We start from the raw sequence: 19,574 nt of genomic DNA, 5'->3' as shown, positions 1-19,574 counted from the left end.
TAGTATATTTTAAACTCAGGCAATATAGTGCTTCCTCTTTATTCTTTTTGCTTAAGATAACTTTGGCTGTGTGTGTGTGTGTGTGTGTGTGTGTTTCCGTACACATTTTAGGACTTAATAGTTCTGTGAAAAATATCACTGGTAGTTTGATAAAGATTGCATTAAATCTGTAAATTATTTGGGTAGTATGGACATTTTAATAATACTGATTTTTAATGGGATGTTCCATTTTTTGGTGTTCTCTTTAGTTTATTTCTTTAATATTTTATGTTTTTGTTATAGAGATATTTTACCTCTGGTTAAATTTATTCCTATATGTGTGTGTGTGCACATGTGTATATGTACATGTACATATATATATAATATATATATATATGTAATTGTAGGAATGATGTTTTAACTCAGGGCCTTATTCTTGCTAAGCATGTACTCTCTCACTTGAGCCCCACCCACCCTTTTTGCTTTAGTCATTTTTTGAATAGGGTTTTGTGTTTTTGCCAGGAAAGACCTGGACTATCATCCTATTTACGTCTCCCATGAAGCTGGGATGACAGGCACATGCCAACACTCCTGGCTTATTGTTTAAGGTGAGTCTCACTAACTTTTGCCTGTGTTGGCTTTGGACTACAATCCTCCTGATCTCTGCCTTCCAAGTAGCTTAGATTACAGGCATAAGCCACTGCATCCAGCCTATTCCTGGGTAAATTTTTGCAGCTATTGTAAATGGGATTGCTCTCTTGATTTCTATTTCAGATAATTTGCTATGGGTATGCTGTACCATTACTGATTTCTGTATGTAGATTTTTTACCCTAGAACTTTGCTAAATTCATGTATTAGTTCTAGTAACTTTGGTAAGTCTTTAGCATTTTCTATATGTGAGATTATATTATCTGTAAATAGTGACAATTTGATTTTCAATTTCACAACTTGTATGTCTTCTACTTCTTTCTCTTACCTGATTGCTCTGGCTAGGATCTATTATAATACTGAATAAAAGAGGTGAAAGTGGACATCTGTCTTGTTCTAGATCTTAGAGAAAAAGTTGAACTTTTCTCCATTCAGTATTATCTTACTTGTTGTTTTTCATCCAAACTCAGTGTTCAAGGGAGTTTCTCTATGTATCTGAGCTAGGAATAGACTGTACTTGTTCAATTTAACCCCCTTTATTACTCTCCCTTACCCTTTCCCTCCTATCCTTTATTATTCAAAAGCTTTCGGTATGTATTGTTACATCATCTACCCGCACAGACATAATGTATTTTGATCTTGTTGACTCTCTATCATTCTCTTTTCCTTTCCCTCCTCTCCAAGTAACAGAATGGTTCCACTATTACAAACATGTCTTATATATACAAATGTGTATATGATCATGTTTGTTTTTGTGTATACATTTATCTTTTGGATCTATCTTCCACATATAAAAGAAAACATGTGGCTTTTGTCTTTCTGAATCTGGCTTACTTCACTTAACATGATTCCTTCAATTCTATCCATTTACTTGCAAACAATTTCATTCTTCTTTATGACTACATAAAACTGCATTGTGTATATATACCACATTTTCTCAATCTGTTCATCAGTTATAGGGCATCTGAGCTGTTTCCATAGCTTTGGCACTATAAATAGTGCTGTAATAAACATAGGTGTGCAAGTGTCTCTATTGTATCTTGACTTACATTTATTTGGGTGTATGATGGGAGTGATATCCCTGGATTGTATGGTAATTTTATTTTAGTTTTTAAAGGAATCTCCATACTGCTTTCCATAATGATTGTATATTTTACATTTCCATAATAGTGTATAAGGGTTCCTATTTTGCTCTATCCCTCGCCAATATTTTCTGCTCTTTGTGTTCTAGAAGATAGTCATTCTAACTGTGGTGAAATGAAATCTTAATGTAGCTTTGATTTGCATTTATTTTTTTTGGCCAGGGAAGTTGAGCACTTCTTCATGTATTTATTGGCTGTTTGTACCGCTTCCTTTGAAAATTGTCTATTCAGTTCACATGCCCTTTTCTTCATTGGTTGTTGATTCTTTGGGAGTTTAGTTTATTAAGCTCCATGTAAATTCTGTCTCTTATCAGATGAGTAGCTGGAAAAGATTTTCTGTCATTCTGTAGTCTTTCTCTTAAGTATAGTAACTGTTTCCTTTGCTGCGCAAAAGCTTCTTAGTTTGATGCAGTTCAGTGTGTCCATTTTTTCTCTTAATCACTGAGCCACTGGAGTTCTATGTAGGACATTTTTGACTATCTCTATATGTTCCAGCAGTTTCAAATACCAGCTTTAAAACATTCATATTTTCATACTTTGCAGTTAAAGTGGAAAGTTGCAATATTTGATATCATTTCCCTTTGAAATAGTATGCAAAACATAGGAAATCAGGAAGTTTCTATCTTTTTTACTTTTAGATGCCTCAACATCAGGAATACTATATATTCTGAAACGCAGTTGTTCCTCCCAGATGTGTGGAGGGCTTATGATCTCAACCCTGGGGTTCGTAGGTCTCAGTGCCTCTTTGATTGTTGTTTCAAGAAATTTTAAATTTTCCTTCCATATTTCTTCCTTTATCCATTGGTTTTTCAATAGTTGTTTAATTTTCATGTCTTTGTATACTTTCAAAGTTTTCCTTGTTATTGATAACTAGTTTTATTGCTTGTGGTTGGAAAAGATACTTTATTTGATTTCAGTGTTTTTAAATTTGTTCAGACTTATTTTATGACTTATCATATAATGTATTTAAAGAATTTTCCATGTGTTTTTGAAAAGAAAGTCTGTAATTGTTGGATGAAATGTTCTATAGGTGTCTTTTAGGTCCATTCTATTTACTGTACAACTTAACTCTACTGTTTCCTTATTGATTTTCTGCCTGGATGATCTGTCCATTGCTAAAAGTAAGTTGCAAAAGTCTGCTATTATTGTAGTACAGTATCTCTCTCCTCTTATGTCTTAATATTTGTGTGCTCCAATATTAAGTGCATTTGTATTAGAACTGGCATTTACTCTTGTGGAATTAACTCCTTAATCATCATGTAATAATGCCATTTTCTTCTTTGATTTTAAGATCTATTTTATCCAATATAAATATGGTTACTACTTTTTTGGGATTCCATTTTCACAGTATATCTTATTCCATACTGTCACTCTTAGTCTATATATGTCCTTAGAAGTGATGTAAGTTTCTTGTAAGCATCATATCATTGAGTATTCTTTATTTTTCATTCATCTAGTCACTCTATATTTTTTAATTAGAGAATTTAATCCATTTACATTTGAAGTAATTAGCTACAGTTAAAGTCTTATGCAGTCATTTTTAGCTTGTTTTCTAGTTATACTATAGTTCCTTATTTTCTTTCTCCCTTTCCTACAACCTCCTTATAATTAAGTGATGTCCTCTATTATTGTGTTTTCATTCCTTGCCTATTATCTTTCATGGTTTCCATGAGGCTTACAAAATCTTATTTTGATGACAAGATATTTTGAAATGATAGCAATATAATACAAATATAGAGAAAAGAAACAAAAAAGGAAAATGGAAAATATAGTAATAAAGATCATGTATTTACATTCCATTCCTCCCCATGTTTTGATTTTTTGATGCCCCATTGTGCAACTTTCTATTTTGTCAACCTCTCATATTCATGTGGGTACTATTTTTAATTATGTGGTAGTCAGTTTTCTGTTTTTATGAAAATACCTGAGATAATCTGCTTAGCAAGGGGAAATGTATATTTTGACTTGGGTTCCAGTCCATGGTCACTTAGCTCTGTTGCTTTGTGCCTGTGGTGCACAGTGCATCATGGTGGAAGTGTGTGGCAGGAAGTTTATTAACTTCATGCGTGCTGCAAAGCCAAAGAGAAACAGAAAGAGGGTGGAGTCCCAATATCCCCTTCCAAAACATGGCCCCAAATACCTCATTTTCTTCCATTAGGTCCCAACTCCTAAGCATTCTGCCATCTTTTAGTAGGTCTACAGGCTGGGCACCAAGTCTTTAGCACATGAGGCTTTGGGGGCATTCATCATCCAAACTGTAGCATTTGGGGTTTTTTAATCTTTATTTAATGGCAGAAATGATTTATGTACCATATTTAGAGCATCAGTTCCCCCAGATCTGGGCAGAATCACCATGGAGGGACCAGCCCCAGGCTTGGATATCACAGCTGTAGCTAACAATTTCTCTAAGCTGTGTCATGACCTGAGCCCACAGCCAGCTGGGAGCAGTGTGGTAGTTGGTGGGACTGAGGCCCATACTGCTACCAACTGTCTAATGTTAAGGTGGACTTGTGACTCAAGATCACTGTAACCAATCACAGATCATACTGGCCATATCTGAGGTTTACAACTTCAGGGTTCTGCCCAATCTGGGCTGAGGGGTGTGCTTCAGTCTATTCCAAGGTTGGCTGTGATGCATACTGAAACTCTAGTCTGTCCTAATAGTAAGTTTCTGACCTATGAAAGGGCAGGTCTGGAGGCACCACTTGTGAGCTTTGGCCTGGATTTGGAATCTTTGGTTTCTTCCTAAGGTTGGTTGTAGAATTTCAACACTGAACTCTAAGATAAAGTCCCATGTTCACTTTCATGCCCAGCTCCCCAGCAGGTAAAATCTTGCTACTTCTTTGCTGCCTGTGGGTGGGTAAGGAGTGGGGAGGTTGACAGCCACCTGACTAACACTGTTGTAGTGGCTCAGTCAGCAGCTACTTTCCTGAGAGAAGAGGTCTTGGGGGTCTGCTTGGCACCACGTTTCACTGTGGTGGACCTGACTCTGGGTTTCAAGTCTACAACCTGGACATAAGTCCCTCAAGTGAGGGCATCTTGCCTCATGTTGCATTGACCCTGGCAACTCTTTCTTTTTTGCTTTTTGCAATGCACCTTTTCTTTTCATTATAATAAAAACCACGCACTATGATGTCTTACCTGGGTTTGTTACTTCTTGTGATGGTAGATTGTTGCATGAACAGCTCTTCATCCTGGTATATCTGTAGGTAGATGAACACTGGAGGATCTTAGCCATCATCTTCATCTACTTCTCCACATTACATTTTTTAAACTCTCCGAGTTGAATTTAATCACCATTTAAATTACAATAGTCTAAAATAATTTGGCAGATTAAAATAATCTTGTCTTAGTCTGTTTTGTGTTGCTAGAATAAAACTCCCAAATCTGTGTATATTGTAATGAAAAGTGGCTTATTTTACTTACGCTTTAATGGCTGGAAAGTACAACCAGTATGGTGCTGCATCTGGTTGGTGAAAAGGTGAGCAAGGGAACTTGGCCATGTGCAAAAGGAGCATATATGTGAGCAAGGAAGCAAGAGACATGAAAAGTAATCCATTCCTATCAGACCAGACCCACTCCATTCACGAAGGTACTGCCCCCATGACCTCATTACCTTCCTCTGGACCTCATTTCTTAAGGCTTCTGTCCCTTCAACATTGCCACACTGTGGACCACACCTTGAGCACACGAACCTCCTGGGGACAAACCATATTCAAGCCATAGCTCTTCAAAATTCACTGAAACATTTTTTTTCATATAAATTAAGTTATAACTACTATGTGATATAAAGAACTCATATTTCCCAGTAAGAACCCCTTTGTAAGTTGTCAGTGGTTTTTTTCTATAGATGGTAAAATATGACACTAATCACAGAATTAATAGCTCACAATGATACGTGAAAAGTAATCCCTTAAAATTTTGTTGTTTTTAAGAATGTTATTTAATTAAAAATATTTTAACTAAAATCTTCAAATACTATGTAAGTTGATGGGCTTTAACCCTTTTTTATGTGTAAAAATTACAGAGGTATGATCAAGGTGTTAATTTTTTGATGATTGAAGCCTTAGGTAAATTCCTAAAAATAGAAGAAAACCCTAAAATTAAAATGAAAGTCCATTATTGTGAAACATTGTCATAATTAAAGATATTAGAAGTGAGTCACTTTGCATCTCTTCTTGTGTGTGTCTACATTTACAGGTACAATTCATTGGTCTATAATAATATAAGTGTTGATATAGTCTTTAGATTTTCAACTTGGCATCTTAGATATAAGTGAATTTCTGGTCATTGATTTGTGAAAAAATGTCTTAGATAATGAGTTATATTACAGAGGAAGAGGGTCATGGCATCTCTGGTGAGGCCAGTGTTTAACTTCTAAGAGGTAGTGAATGAGAATTAAAAATCTTCATTTTGTGTGTGCACTTGGTATCCTTTATGCAGGTTAGATATTTATGGTCCTAAATTGAGCTGTTTTGGTTGAATATGTTTTAATAATGTCTTAATATTCTGTCTGTCCTATAAAGCATATTTACTTCTCTTGTCTAACATTGGGACTGTCCTCTGTATATCAATAAAATATAATTATGATATAATACTTGAGGTAAAGATGTACACTAGTTCAGGTGACCATTTTACTGTATCACTTGACCATCAGCTAACAACTGAGTGTGAGGCCAGGTGGTTGTGCTGGATCTTCCTGATATACTAAGCTTTCTGAACATTTTTCTCAAAACAGAGCTCATCTACCGAATGTTCTTGCTGGTACTGCTCCTCTGAAGCACTTTAACACTTAGTTGATTTAGAAATTAGAGTATTTCCATGCTATCATTTTCTGCAAGATTTGTTCCTAAATTGAAAAAGTGGGTATTTATTTGATTAGTTCAAGCGTAAGACAAAGGAAAACTTTGAAAGACTTGATTATGAATTGTTTTCAGTTTTTTGCTTAAAGTTTTATAAGGAGTAATGTTTCATAGTCTAAAAATTCGTAGTTTGTATACTTTTTCAAATAAATTAAAATGTGAATAAAAGAAGAGTTTCTTAATTATGAAATGATGGACATGTAATATTGTACCATTATGTAAATGTACAGGACAGGTCTTATAGTTTATATGTGTGTTGTGCCACAGATGAATATAATCTTGCTTGTGGATACTTTTGATAATCTAGAATTATCAATATTCAAAATTAGTCTTTTTAGGCTATAGATTATAATTCTTTAAAATGTAGCTGTTTGGGGGTATGTCATAACAAATATTCTTATTAGTTGTTGTTCCTCAAAAATGTAAACTCCTCTGATATGCATAGAACGGTATGTAGCTGCACATTTTCCAAAGAATTAGAATTTTTTTATTTAGTAGTATAAGATATTAACTAAGACTTAACTTTTATTTCAAGTCAAAAGATTAATCACTTACTTGATTGATAGCTAACATATTCTAGCTCTGGGAAAGAACCTACGTATTTCCCATAAGTTGAATGAGTCATAATGTATTTGTGGATTTATTATTACTAGTTTACATTTTTCATAACATAATTACAACAGGAATGCTGCTTATTTTTTTCTTCCTGATTTTTAAAGTAAAATGAACTTATTTTAAGAAATTAGAGAAACTCTAATGCATAAAAAATTAAAAACAAAAGATTACTGTAGCATTTGGATATACCTTTTTCAGCTTTTGTGTGTGTATGAGTTCTTACAGCTTAATCAAAATTGGTATTATATTATACATTACCCTTGTTTTTTCCCCTCTGAACTATATACTCCTGATATCCTTTAATGAACAATTTATTCCATTTTATACAAAGGTAAATAATACAGATATATATGTTCTAGGCCTTTATGGAGCCTGCTATCTAGTAGGGGAAACATAAAATGAACTAGTCTATAAATATAATTTTTTAAAGGGGGGAAGAGGTGCTATGAGAATAATTGTGGGGTAAGTAGTAGGAATTTTAGATTAGATGTATAGAGCAGGAAAGCAGACATTTAAACAAGCAAGAATCGGATTACTAGCATTCTAGAAAAAGGAATTAGCAGGTGCAAAGTTCATAAGATGGGAAAGGGTATAATGCATGGAGCTTGGTGTATGGAAAAAGATAGAATTTTGCTCATAACAAGTTTAGAGACAGAGCCACAAGCCAGATCCTGTAGACCAATGAGATTTTGTTATAAGTATTTGTGGGAAGTTTTTACAAATTTTAGACTGGTGAATGACATGATCATGTTTACTGCCTTGAAAAAGATTACTCTGGTTCTTGTGTAGAGAATTAGTTGGAGGAGAAACAAGAGTAGAAAGAGAACTATGAGTTAGGAAGTCCTTGGGATAGTCCATGAGAAAACTGAAAACCTTACAGGCAATTGTGAGGTACACTTGGGGGTGACAAAATATGAGATAGCATTGGTGGGTTAAAAAGAAGGAGTTGAGATAGACGACTTCCATGTATGGCCTGAGGAATCAAGTGCTGAGTGATATCACTTATTGACAGGAGGTAAGCATAGTAAGTACCAGGGCTGGGGGTGTGTGTTGTTATATAAATCGTTTATGTTTGGATGATAATTTTGAAGCACGTATAAAGACAACCACATGTGTAAGTCAAGAAGGGAGTTGTAGGCATGAGTCTATACTCAAAGGTGAGTCTGGGCTGATCACCTGCATTTGGAAGTTACCATCCTATAGGTGGGATTTAAAGGCAAAGGAAATGTCCTTGTCTGTTTTGTGGTTCTATAACAGAATACCTGAGACTAAGTAATTTATAAAGAACAAAAGTGTATTTTCTCATGGGAAGCTAGGAAGTCCAAGATCAGGTACCCTCTGATGAGGGCCTTCTTGCTGCATCCTCATGTGGTGGAAGGTGGAAGGGCAACGATGGCTAAATAACACGCAGCTTCTTTTATTATTATTGGTTTTTTATTATTCATATGTGCATACAAGGCTTGGGTCATTTCTCCCCCCTGCCCCCACCTTCTCCCTTACCACCCACTCTGCCCCCTCCCTCTCCCCCACCCAATACCCGGCAGAAACTATTTTGCCCTTATCTCTAATTCTGTTGAAGAGAGAGTATAAGCAATAATAGGAAGGAACAAGGGTTTTTGCTGATTGAGATAAGGATAGCTATACAAGGGAGTTGACTCACATTAATTTCCTGTGCGTGTGTGTTACCTTCTAGGTTAATTCTTTTTGATCTAACCTTTTCTCTAGTTCCTGGTCCCCTTCTCCTATTGGCCTCAGTTGCTTTTAAGGTATCTGCTTTAGTTTCTCTGCTAGCAACAAATGCTAGCTAGTTTTTTAGGTGTCTTACCTATCCTCACCCCTTCCTTGTGTGCTCTCGCTTTTATCATGTGCTCAAAGTCCAATCCCATTGTTGTGTTTGCCCTTGATCTAATGTCCACATATGAGGGAGAACATATGATTTTTGGTCTTTTGGGCCAGGCTAACCTCACTCAGAATGATGTTCTCCAATTCCATCCATTTACCAGTGAATGATAACATTTCGTTCTTCTTCATGGCTGCATAAAATTCCATTGTGTATAGATACCACATTTTCTTAATCCATTCGTCAGTGGTGGGACATCTTGGCTGTTTCCATAACTTGGCTATTGTGAATAGTGCCGCAATAAACATGGGTGTGCAGGTGCCTCTGGAGTAACCTGTGTCACATTCTTTTGGATATATCCCCAAGAGTGGTATTGCATACAGCTTCTTTTAATAGGGCCTTAATTCCATTTATGTAGGGAGAGCTCTCACAATACCATCACCTGAATTTTGGAGAGGACACATTTGAACAATAACAGGAGTAAGTGACATAGCCTAATAGAAGAGTGACTATAGAGAGATGAAGAGAGCCTAAGCCTGTGCTCTGAAAATGAAAGATTGAATGTCTGAGAATGTGAGTACAAGAGATATATAGAGGACTGTGGTACCAAACAGCCAGAAAAACCTGCTTCAGCGAGGATGGAGTGGACAGCTATGTCAAGTGCTGCTGAGAGGTCCAGAGAGGTGAGGGCCAAAGATTTAGCAATCTGAGGTCACTGGTAATATCCTCAAAAGCAATTTCAGAGCAGTGTGTCAGAAGACATATTCAGATGGCTGTAGTCATGATTTATTTATGATTAGCTAAAACCAGAATTTTAATGGCTACATATCAATCTTCACTAGAAATAGCAGAATGTACTGGCCTATTGCTGACAAGCCAGTGTTTCATAAGAAACAGCATATGGGAACTTTATAGGTCGTGGGGAATTTCTGGCTTGCATTTCGATAGGGCTTACCTTGGGGAGTTTCTCTGTTATCTTCTATATTTTCCTAAAGTCCGTAAGAGGGATTAGCTTTGGTGAAATATGAGTACTGGTTGAATTTCTACTTGGGTGTGTTGTGCATTTGTCAATTTGATGCTTTCTGCTGTTTTTGGAAACCATTTTTGTCTCCTGGCAATAGGAACCTGAGAGGGCTCAGATTTTCCTGCTTCACACTTAAACCCTTTGGCCTTGGCATTGCTCTTTTGATGTGCATAGCACAGCCAGCCTGTTCCTGGTTCCTTAAAATTAGAATTCATAGATAGGCTCATTGTTGAATCTTCCCAAGGACATAAGAGTTTCTATGCTTAAACAGAGGAGAATCCTAGAAAGAGTGCAGATTTTGTAGCCAGAGTGACTTAAGGTGGTGCCCAATGCTTCAATATTCTCACCTAGAAAATAATAATTAATAATAATACTTACCTTATAATATTATAGTGAAGATTCAAAGAAATATTAGAAAGGTGCTGGGAAGTAACCACGACATGGTTATAATTATTATTGTTCAAAATAAATGGTCATTAGTGCTGAAATACTGATTTAGTTGCCCAAGTTACAGTTTGTGTGATATTGATCCATGATGTAAAATATTATCCAATTGCATAAGAGTTTGCAAAATTAAGTCTTTTTTATGAGCGATTAGCTGCTAATAGCCTTAGTAAATTCTTTGTCATCAATATTTTGTACCATAGTTTTATTAATAAAATCTAAGAAAGCTGCTGACCTTCACATTTAATGGATTAGCATGGTTCTTCCCTTTTTCTATTAAAAAGATAATATTTTCTTGAACTTTAATAAAAGTTGGTTCTCTGATAAGACAGCAGGCTTGATTGCTTAATGTTATTCAGAGCTAAGGTTAAAAATCCCCTCATTAGAATTCCATGGCAGTTGGAGGGGAAGAATATAAGCCAAGGACAAAAAGAGCTGTGAAGTTTGTATTTCTGCTTTGTGTGTGTAGGGGCAATGTCCAATGGCCTTCCCTCACATTGAAAGGAGGAGGGAAAGTAGAATTATTTTATCTGGTTTTCACTTGCTTTAAAGTGAAGAAACTTATTTTCTTAACCAAAAGTATCTTAAAAACATGCAAGAATGGTAGGTCGCCTTATTGCTTATAGATACCATAAGAATAAAATAAAATAAAACAAAAATAATTGCTCATTGCGCTATAAGTAAATAATAGATTACAATAAAGTTCTCCTCAAAACATACCCAAGAAATACCATTGTGTGATGGTCTGTTTCCAATAACAGTTGAGGATGAGAGTTACAAATATTTGACCTGAGTATTGCCTGGCTTACTTATACATAAAGTTAGGAAAATAACATATAATAAACTTAATTTTAATGTACAGTAACTTTTTATTAGAAATGGATTAGAATTTCAAATAGGGAGAAGAGGGGAAGAAGTATTACAGGATTTATTTTGAGGGAAGGTTTATTTTTAAATGAATTCAGAGCTTATGGTATTAGTTACTTTTATGTTGCAATGATAAAATACCCGAGAGAACAACTTAAAGGGAGAAAATATTTATTTTGGTTTTTTAGTTGAAGAGGGTTCACTCCATGGTTTAGTCAATTTAATGGAGGAGAGTTGTTTGCTTAATGGTAGGCAGGAAGCAGAGAGAGGGAAAGGAAGGGGACAGGGAAAAAGATACCCTCAATGAGATATTCACTGTAACCTCTTTCCTGTAGCTAAGAGCTACTTCGTAATGTTTCTAGAATGTCCCCAAATAGTACCAGCATCAGGTGAACAAGGATTCAAACAGCCTGTTAGAGTCACTTTCTATTCAAACCATAACATGTCACTTCTGGACATCGTGAACATCTTATAATGCAAAGTGTTTTTTAGTTCATCTCCAAGAATCCCCAACATCTTATGAGTTCCAACATTATTCAAAGGTCTAAGTTTGAAATTTCCACTGAGATTTAAGGCCATCTCTTAGCTGCAAGCTCCTGCAAAATCAAAAAGAACATTACATACTTCTGAGATACAATGGCATAATAAACATCCTATTCCAAAAGGGAAAAGTAGGAAGATGCAAAGTAAGGATTAGAGTAAATCAAGACCAAAACCAAATCAGGGCAAACATTAAATCCTATAGCTCTGTGTCCAGCATTGCAGACACATAGTATTGGGATGTGAGCTCCAATGGACTTGGGCAGTCCTGTAGCTATGGTCTCGCTATTTGCAGACCTTCCAGACACTGTTAGTCCGGTTTCACTATTATCTGCAATTTTCCTTGGCAGACATTCCGTTTTCTTGGCATCTCCAATATCCTGGGATCTCCAGTGAAGCTTAAGTTTTATCTTTTCAGAATCAGGGGCTACTTGTAGGGACTCTGACCTTGCCCCACATTGCGTGGCTCCTAGGGCTTCCTTTGAAATCTCAGTTGAAGCCTCCATAACTCTGTAATACTTACATTCTGCCTGCCTACAAAAACAGCATTATATGTACGATGCCAAGGCCTGATACCAGCTCTAGCAGAAGCTGGACATCCTTGGACCACAGTTGCAGTAGCCCCTTTAAGTGTCTGGGCAGCTAAAACCAAGAAAACAGTTCTCTGTGTGAGCACCACACCCAGAGTAGCTCTCTCTTCTCAAGAAACATTTCTCAAATAAGTTTACAGTCTTGCACCCTGGAGCCTGTGATGGGGTCTTGCCAATTTCTGAGATGCCCTCATGGCACATTTCCTATTGTCTCGGTGCAACTTGCTTGGCTTCTTTTTATTGGTGCTAATATCTTTAACACCATCCTCCTGGTCCACAATCTTAACCTTTTCATGTTGTTCAAGTCCAACTCTGCTTTTTGCTCTGACTCTTACTGTAAACCTGGCTAAAAGCAGCCAGCAATAGGCTGAATGCTAAGTTATCTTGAGATTTCCTCTACCAAACTAATTAATCCATTATTTTAAACTCAGTCTCCCACAAATTCTCAAGACACAGACAAAAATGTAGACAAATTCTTTGCCAGAATGTGATCTCCATAGCCTTTAGCCCAATTCCCAATAAAGTCCTTATTCCCATTTGAAACCTCATGCTCTGGCCTTCACTGTCCATCGTATTATTGTCATCATGTTGGTCTTCTCAGCTCCCACCAAACTTGCCTATTGAGTTATGTTTATCACATTCTAAGGTTTCTTTAGCCCACATCTCCAAATTCTCCCAAATTCCTTTGCAAGCCAGTTCCAAAAGCTTAAGAATCACATGGTCACCCATCTTATGTGTTAGCTACTTTTGTATCATTGTGACAAAATACCAGGGGCAACAACTTAAGAGGGAAGATTTATTTTGGCTCATGATTTCAGAGGGTATGGTATCTGGTTACTTAGTTACATGCACTTGGGCAAAAAAAATGATGGTGGCAGAAGCTTTTGGCTGGAAGAGTGGTTCACTTCATGGCAGATAGGATGGAGCCAAGGCAAAGTTACACCCAAAGACATACCGCCAGCAAACTACTTCCTCCACCTAAGTTCTACCTTCTAAGGTTTCCAGAACTTCCCAAAATAGCACCAGCAAAATAGCTTATATGTTGGTTGATCAAGTATTCAACACATAAGCCCATGGGAAACATTTCATAGTCAAACCATAACACTCATTTTCTGATTTCCCAAGTGAATAAGAGTGATGATTTTATCTCTAAAAACTTTTCTAAAAAACTTTACTTGATCAAAGGATTTATATATTTTTTGGTTATATTTAAGAAACTATTGTAAGTAACCATGAAAAGTATGTATTTTAACTTCTTTCTTTTTCTTTCTCTTTCAATAGTTTGGAAGAACTGAAGTGATTGATAATACTTTAAATCCTGATTTTGTAAGAAAATTTATTCTAGATTACTTTTTTGAAGAAAGAGAGAATCTTCGTTTTGACTTGTAAGTTACACTAAAACTTGCCACTTTTAAAATTGATTCTTAAAGGTAATTTTAGTAGCATGAGTCTGGGTTCTATGGTTGTACTGAATGCTACATTATATTGGTAGGAAAGTCATTTCATTCCATTTAGCATGTGGTTCAAGCACAATCCCCAACATTGCTTTGCATTTTGGGGGTGTTTTTGGCTTTATGCTTCTTGAATAAATAAAGGAACAGTTTAATCAGGCTGGGGATACCTATGAACATTGTTCCAACCTGCCTGTGCTTCAGTGGGGTTCTCACATGTTCCACGTATACTCCAAAGTGACCACATCCAGAGGCTCAGTTTCTGGTAGAATACCAAACCAATTTGCAGGCTGAGGCCGTTCAGATCTTAAAGTTTCTTTTAACGGCTTCTGAGCATAGTACATGTATCTGTGCCTCGAGATGGCTTCCTTTTATCCCTTGATGGTCTTGTATTTTTAAGGCCCAGGATGGCAGAACAAGTATTTTAAATAACATTGCTTTAATGTTGAATCAAGCATATTAAAGTATTACTGTCAAATTCAACTTCCTGTCCACAGAGAACATGAGTCAGTTTGTATATAAGGTGTTATTAGTTCTAATTGATTTTTTGTTCCACAGAGGTAAACTATGGTAATTATTGAAGTAGTGGGATATGGTTAAAAGGATACCTATTGAGGGGAGAGGTGACGAGATATCATATTATAGTATTTTCTAGTAAATCAAAATAATTAAAGAGTATTTTAAAGGATAAATGTTATATATATTTTTTATTGTTGTACTGGATGGGGGATCCATTGCAGCATTTATGAAAATTCTTACAATATATCAAAATTTCATACTTGAATTTACCCCCTCCATCATTTTCCTTCGTTCCTCTCCCTCCCTTTACTGAAATAGTTTCAAGATGTACCATTTTTTCATTTATGTACATGTATATACAATATTTGTGCTTTATTCACCCTCCTTCAGCATTTCCCCACCTCGTCTGCCCTCCCAGTATACCACTCCCACCCTCTAGACAGGATATGTTTAGTCCTCCTGTTCTTCATTTTTGTAAAAGAAAAAAAATTACGTTTTTGTTTAGTTAAGATAGCTACACAGGGAGTTTCCTTATGACTAAATGTTATATTTTAAATGACTACAAAACTTAAGCATGCCATTCTATCACTTTTTTTTTTCTTTGCACTGCAAGGAATTAAGCCAGGGCCTCACACATGCTGGGCAAGTGCCAGCTCTATAAATGCTTTTTAATAATAAAAGCTATCAATATCTTACTTCAAGAAGCTCAAACCTGCCTTCTAATGTTAAAAAAGTCCTTTACTGTTACTTATCATTCTCATTTTACTCTAAAATGTATTCAGTAAAATAATTTGCAGAGCTTCTGCTTAAAGAAAGTTGTAATAACACCTTTCCTTCAAGGGTACTAAGTAGTTTTTATTTTTTTTTGCTATGTGATTTATTTCTGTATGTTTTGTGACATTGGGTATGTCACTCTACCACTTGGGCCACACCCCAGCCCTTTTGTTTCTGGCCTCGAACTGGCAATCCTTCTGGGTTACATGTGTGGACCACTACAGACATCTTTATCAAACAAAATTATTTTGTTCACATTTTATTTTTATTTCTCAGAAATTCCTTTCCAAAGAGTAAGCATAATTCTTAGGAGAAGAAAATAGAGTGAAATGGAATGACTTCTTCCAGATGCTTGTCATGCAGGCTGGGCAAACTGTCGTTTCAAAAACAAGCATAAATCATGTTGGATGTGGTTTAACACGACCCTTGCTCAGGCCTTCAGAGCACTTGGATATAAGAATTTTCTTTCTCTCACATCCTCATAGTACCCCCTTAACTTTTTTCCTTTAGTTTCGGACTTAAAATTATCCTAAAAAGTAGTCCCTTTTACATGATTCTTTGTGTTCTCTCTCCCATTCTCATTCATATTATTATTTTTTCTCATTTAAAAGTATTAAATTTATTATAAACTCTAAGAGACATAGGTATTTAAAAAGAGAAAATTCACTGTTAACCCAATATAAAAAATACTATAAATGATTTAATGTAGACATGGCAGACCTTTTTCTTTAAATGTACACAAAAGCATACTGGAACTGCAGGGAACATGTTTTCCTGCATCCTAAATTTTTGACATAGTTTATACACCACTGAATATACATATACCTCATTCATTTTAAAGTCTATATGATTTCAGTTGTTTGTAAGTACTGTGCTTTATTGAAACAGACATTTGTTGATGGACATTTTAGCTGGCTCCATATTTTCCATTGCATATAATCCTGTGGTAGATATTTTTATATGCAAACTTTTTGTTATGTGTGTGAGTATAATTTTTTTTTAGAGGATGAATTGAAACTCAGAGTTAAATTTTAGGACAAGAGGATATGGCCAAGACATTGCTTGGTTCTAAATATTTTAAAGCAACTTTGTTACTTCCCTGAGTTCCCTGTGTGGAACTGACTTTTAGAGCTCTTCATCTGGCTGTTTTGTTTTGTTTTGCTGCTCTCATTTCCTTCTTTATTGTCTTATTTTTCCTTCTTTTACTGGCTTCTTATGTCTGCCTTATTCCTCACTTGATGCTCAATGCCTTGACTGTTCTAGAAACATTTATTTCAGTGTGAAATAAATTAACAGATATTAGTATAGGCAAATTGATATATTTATAACTTCTTTAACTGTCTAGAAATTATAACAATTGTCACAGAAAATAATGTTTGAAAAGTGAAAGCATATGGCAAATTTAACTTAAATAGCTATCACTCTACCTTTTGAATTAATTTTATTAATTTCATTAATTTGATTTAAATGACAGCTCAATATTATATGACCTCTGAAAAATTAAAATAAGTAGGGCTGGAAAAGCCTACTTCAGAAGATTATCAAGAAAAGCAACAGAGTATTCTCTAAGTTCATGTAGCACCTTTGATATCACTTTAATTAATTCCTTTTGATTTTCATTTATTGGACTTTCTCTCATAATACTTCTGTGAGAGCAGGTTCTTTTTACATTGTGATTTTTTAAGCATGTAAGTGAAATAAGTGTGGAAATAGTTCACTAGCAATGTGTATATATTTTTACCTGTGTTGGCTTTTAGAATTTGTCTCAACAGTGTGTGGTTCCTTGTAAAAATAATATATAGTCATTGTAAAACAATTAGAAAAGAAAAACAGACAAAGTAGACAATGAAAATCACTTATACTTCCAGCCCCCCTTGCCCCAAGAAGTACAAACACTCCTGCATGTTAGCACTAACAGTCCCTCCATGGAACAGCCATATCAAAAACCACAGCAGTGTAAAATGGCCAACAGATTGGTGCATGCTATTTTCTGAATCATTTTGGATTTAATGAATGTCTATTGATTTTACAGAATTAAAAAAGCTCCTTGAAATTTATCTAAACAACAGCATATTAAAGGCTTGAAAATGGCTTTTATTTAACTTTCAGTTCAGATGGAAAATTGAAATGAGAGAGAGAGAGAGACAGAGAGAGAGAGAGAGAGACAGAGAGAGAGAGAGACTAACAGACAGATACTGACTATATTCCTGGTATCACTGATCCAAATTCTTATCAGTTTTTATTATTATTACTGTGGTTTGCCTGAGATATATTTTTAAGATTCATTTATCAGTTTTGCATTTTAATATTCTTGTTTTTTATCTGATGTATATTTATTCATGCACAAGACATGATCTCTGTTATTGTGCTATATTTATGTTACGAAGTCATACACATTGGCATTTTAAAAAATTATAGTTAGCACACTGATACTAATATAGGTACCTTATAAATACACCTCTTTACCATAGTTGAAAGCCTTATTATTGAATAGCTGTACTGACAGGTCTCTGAGAAAGACATGAGGGACAGGAAAATGAAACAGAGAACCCTTTCCATCTATGCAGACTAGAAGGTCAAAAAGGGATTCTACAAGGCTAGATTTGATGTACCCGGCAAGTAAATTATTTTCTTTCTTGACAAATCAAGTGGTGATATTCATGACACGTATCATGTTGTAACCTAGTTTTGAAGCATCTCAACACTTTGGGGTAAGTTTTACTTCCAGTAAGTGTATGAACGTGTCATTTCTCTCATTGGTTAAGGATTCCCTTATCAATGTCAAGGCAGAATTTCATGATCTTTCAGTCACTTTTGTTTATCAGAATTATCCTGTCATCCTGTTTCATTAATTGTTGGGTACTCTTCACTTTCAAACTTTGATCTCAAGCTAATTCAAAGCTCTGTCCTTCCTTCCTGCTCAGTTGGAGCCATCCCAGCTAGAGACTGGGGGGGAAAGGAGAGGGTGTTGATAGAGGCAGAGGTGTGAGTCTCCTCCCATCTGGAACTCACCTAAGTACCAGCCTCAAGGGACACCTTTAAAACAGCTGGTTTATTATGCCATTGTGAAAGAGGGACCAAAAAGAAATTGCTTCATGTTCCTCAGCTCTCAGAAGTCCATGTGACACTATTTTTTTTCCAGTACTGGGGTTTGAACTCAGGGCCTATGCCTTGAGCCACTCCGTCAGCCCTTTTTTGTGATGGGTTTTCTTGAGATAGGGTCTTGTGAACTATTTGCCCAAGCTGCCTTTGAGCCACGATCTTCCTGATCTCTGCCTCCTGAGTAGTTAGGATTACAGGAGTGAGCCACCTGCACCTGGCTCCATGTTACACTTTTTTACCGGCAGCCTCAGTGTTGACCTGTAACCCCTGGCTAGGAATAAGATCTTGAGATCCTCCATCCCTCACAGGCACCCCAGATTTTGAAGCTTTCTTTCTCATGGGTTTGAGGAGTGGAAGGAACCTCCTTTCTGCCCCTCAACAGGGAGGGAACAACCCATAACCTTTTGAATACTTATGAATACTTACGAATACTTATCATAAGGCTATGGAATGGTTTGACTCTAACACCCAGAACTTATCGGTAGGGTTGAGCTAAGCATGAGGGGACACTTAACATCTTGTGTTTTCCCTTTTGGGCTATAGTTGCAATTCCAGAAGTACAAGAATAATTCCAGTCAACATCTGTTCTTCTCTGATAGAAAATATAATCTTTAAGATCCACCCCAGTCAGATTTTTTTCATGTAAAAAAGTTTCAAGAGAAGGATGAAATTGTTAACAAAATTCTCATTAGTAAATTTAGGCACTGTGGGATCGACCGTTCTGGGGGACTGTGGAGTTTTCTTCTTTGTCATGAATTGTGTCTTCCGTAGAGAGTGTGGCACTCATGACAATCACAGACCTCACATAAAAACTTTGTAACCAGTTAGGATGCAGTGTTTATGTTCTGACCTGTGAGGGTGAGGGCCAGAGAAGTCCTGCTGTTTTTTAGAAGTTAGAAGGGTAACTACATTAAACAAAAAAATTATGGTTATTTGTAATGATTTATAATCTAACAGATGGTCTTCAGAGGGATGATGCAAATTGCCTCCTATTTTTGAAATAATAGTATTTTAAAAGCTTCGTTAAATACAGTTAAAAAGTATTGTATTTGAAAATACTTAATCTCTGTGATGAAAGCATGAACTTTTTTGTGTGTGTGCATGTGTGTGTGTGTGTGTGCGTGCTTCTTTAACTGAACTTAATGTACCATTTTTTTTCCCCAAACTATCCAACCC

At 35.9% G+C, this 19,574-nt stretch overlaps 1 protein-coding gene across 1 annotated transcript in view; it reads left to right on the top strand.

Moving 5' to 3' along the window:
• The window catches only part of Cpne8 (copine 8), a 225,147-nt gene that overhangs the window by 50,152 nt on the left and 155,421 nt on the right, over positions 1-19,574 (top strand). The window contains exon 4 of the mRNA XM_074083117.1: positions 13,834-13,937. Within this exon, the coding sequence (XP_073939218.1) occupies positions 13,834-13,937 (104 nt within the window). The remainder of the gene's footprint in view (positions 1-13,833; positions 13,938-19,574) is intronic.

The sequence above is a fragment of the Castor canadensis genome, chromosome 8, assembly GCF_047511655.1.
Source record: "Castor canadensis chromosome 8, mCasCan1.hap1v2, whole genome shotgun sequence".
Lineage (NCBI taxonomy): Eukaryota > Metazoa > Chordata > Mammalia > Rodentia > Castoridae > Castor > Castor canadensis.
Note: the sequence above shows the minus strand (reverse complement) of the source record. Positions and strands in the feature narration are given on the sequence as shown.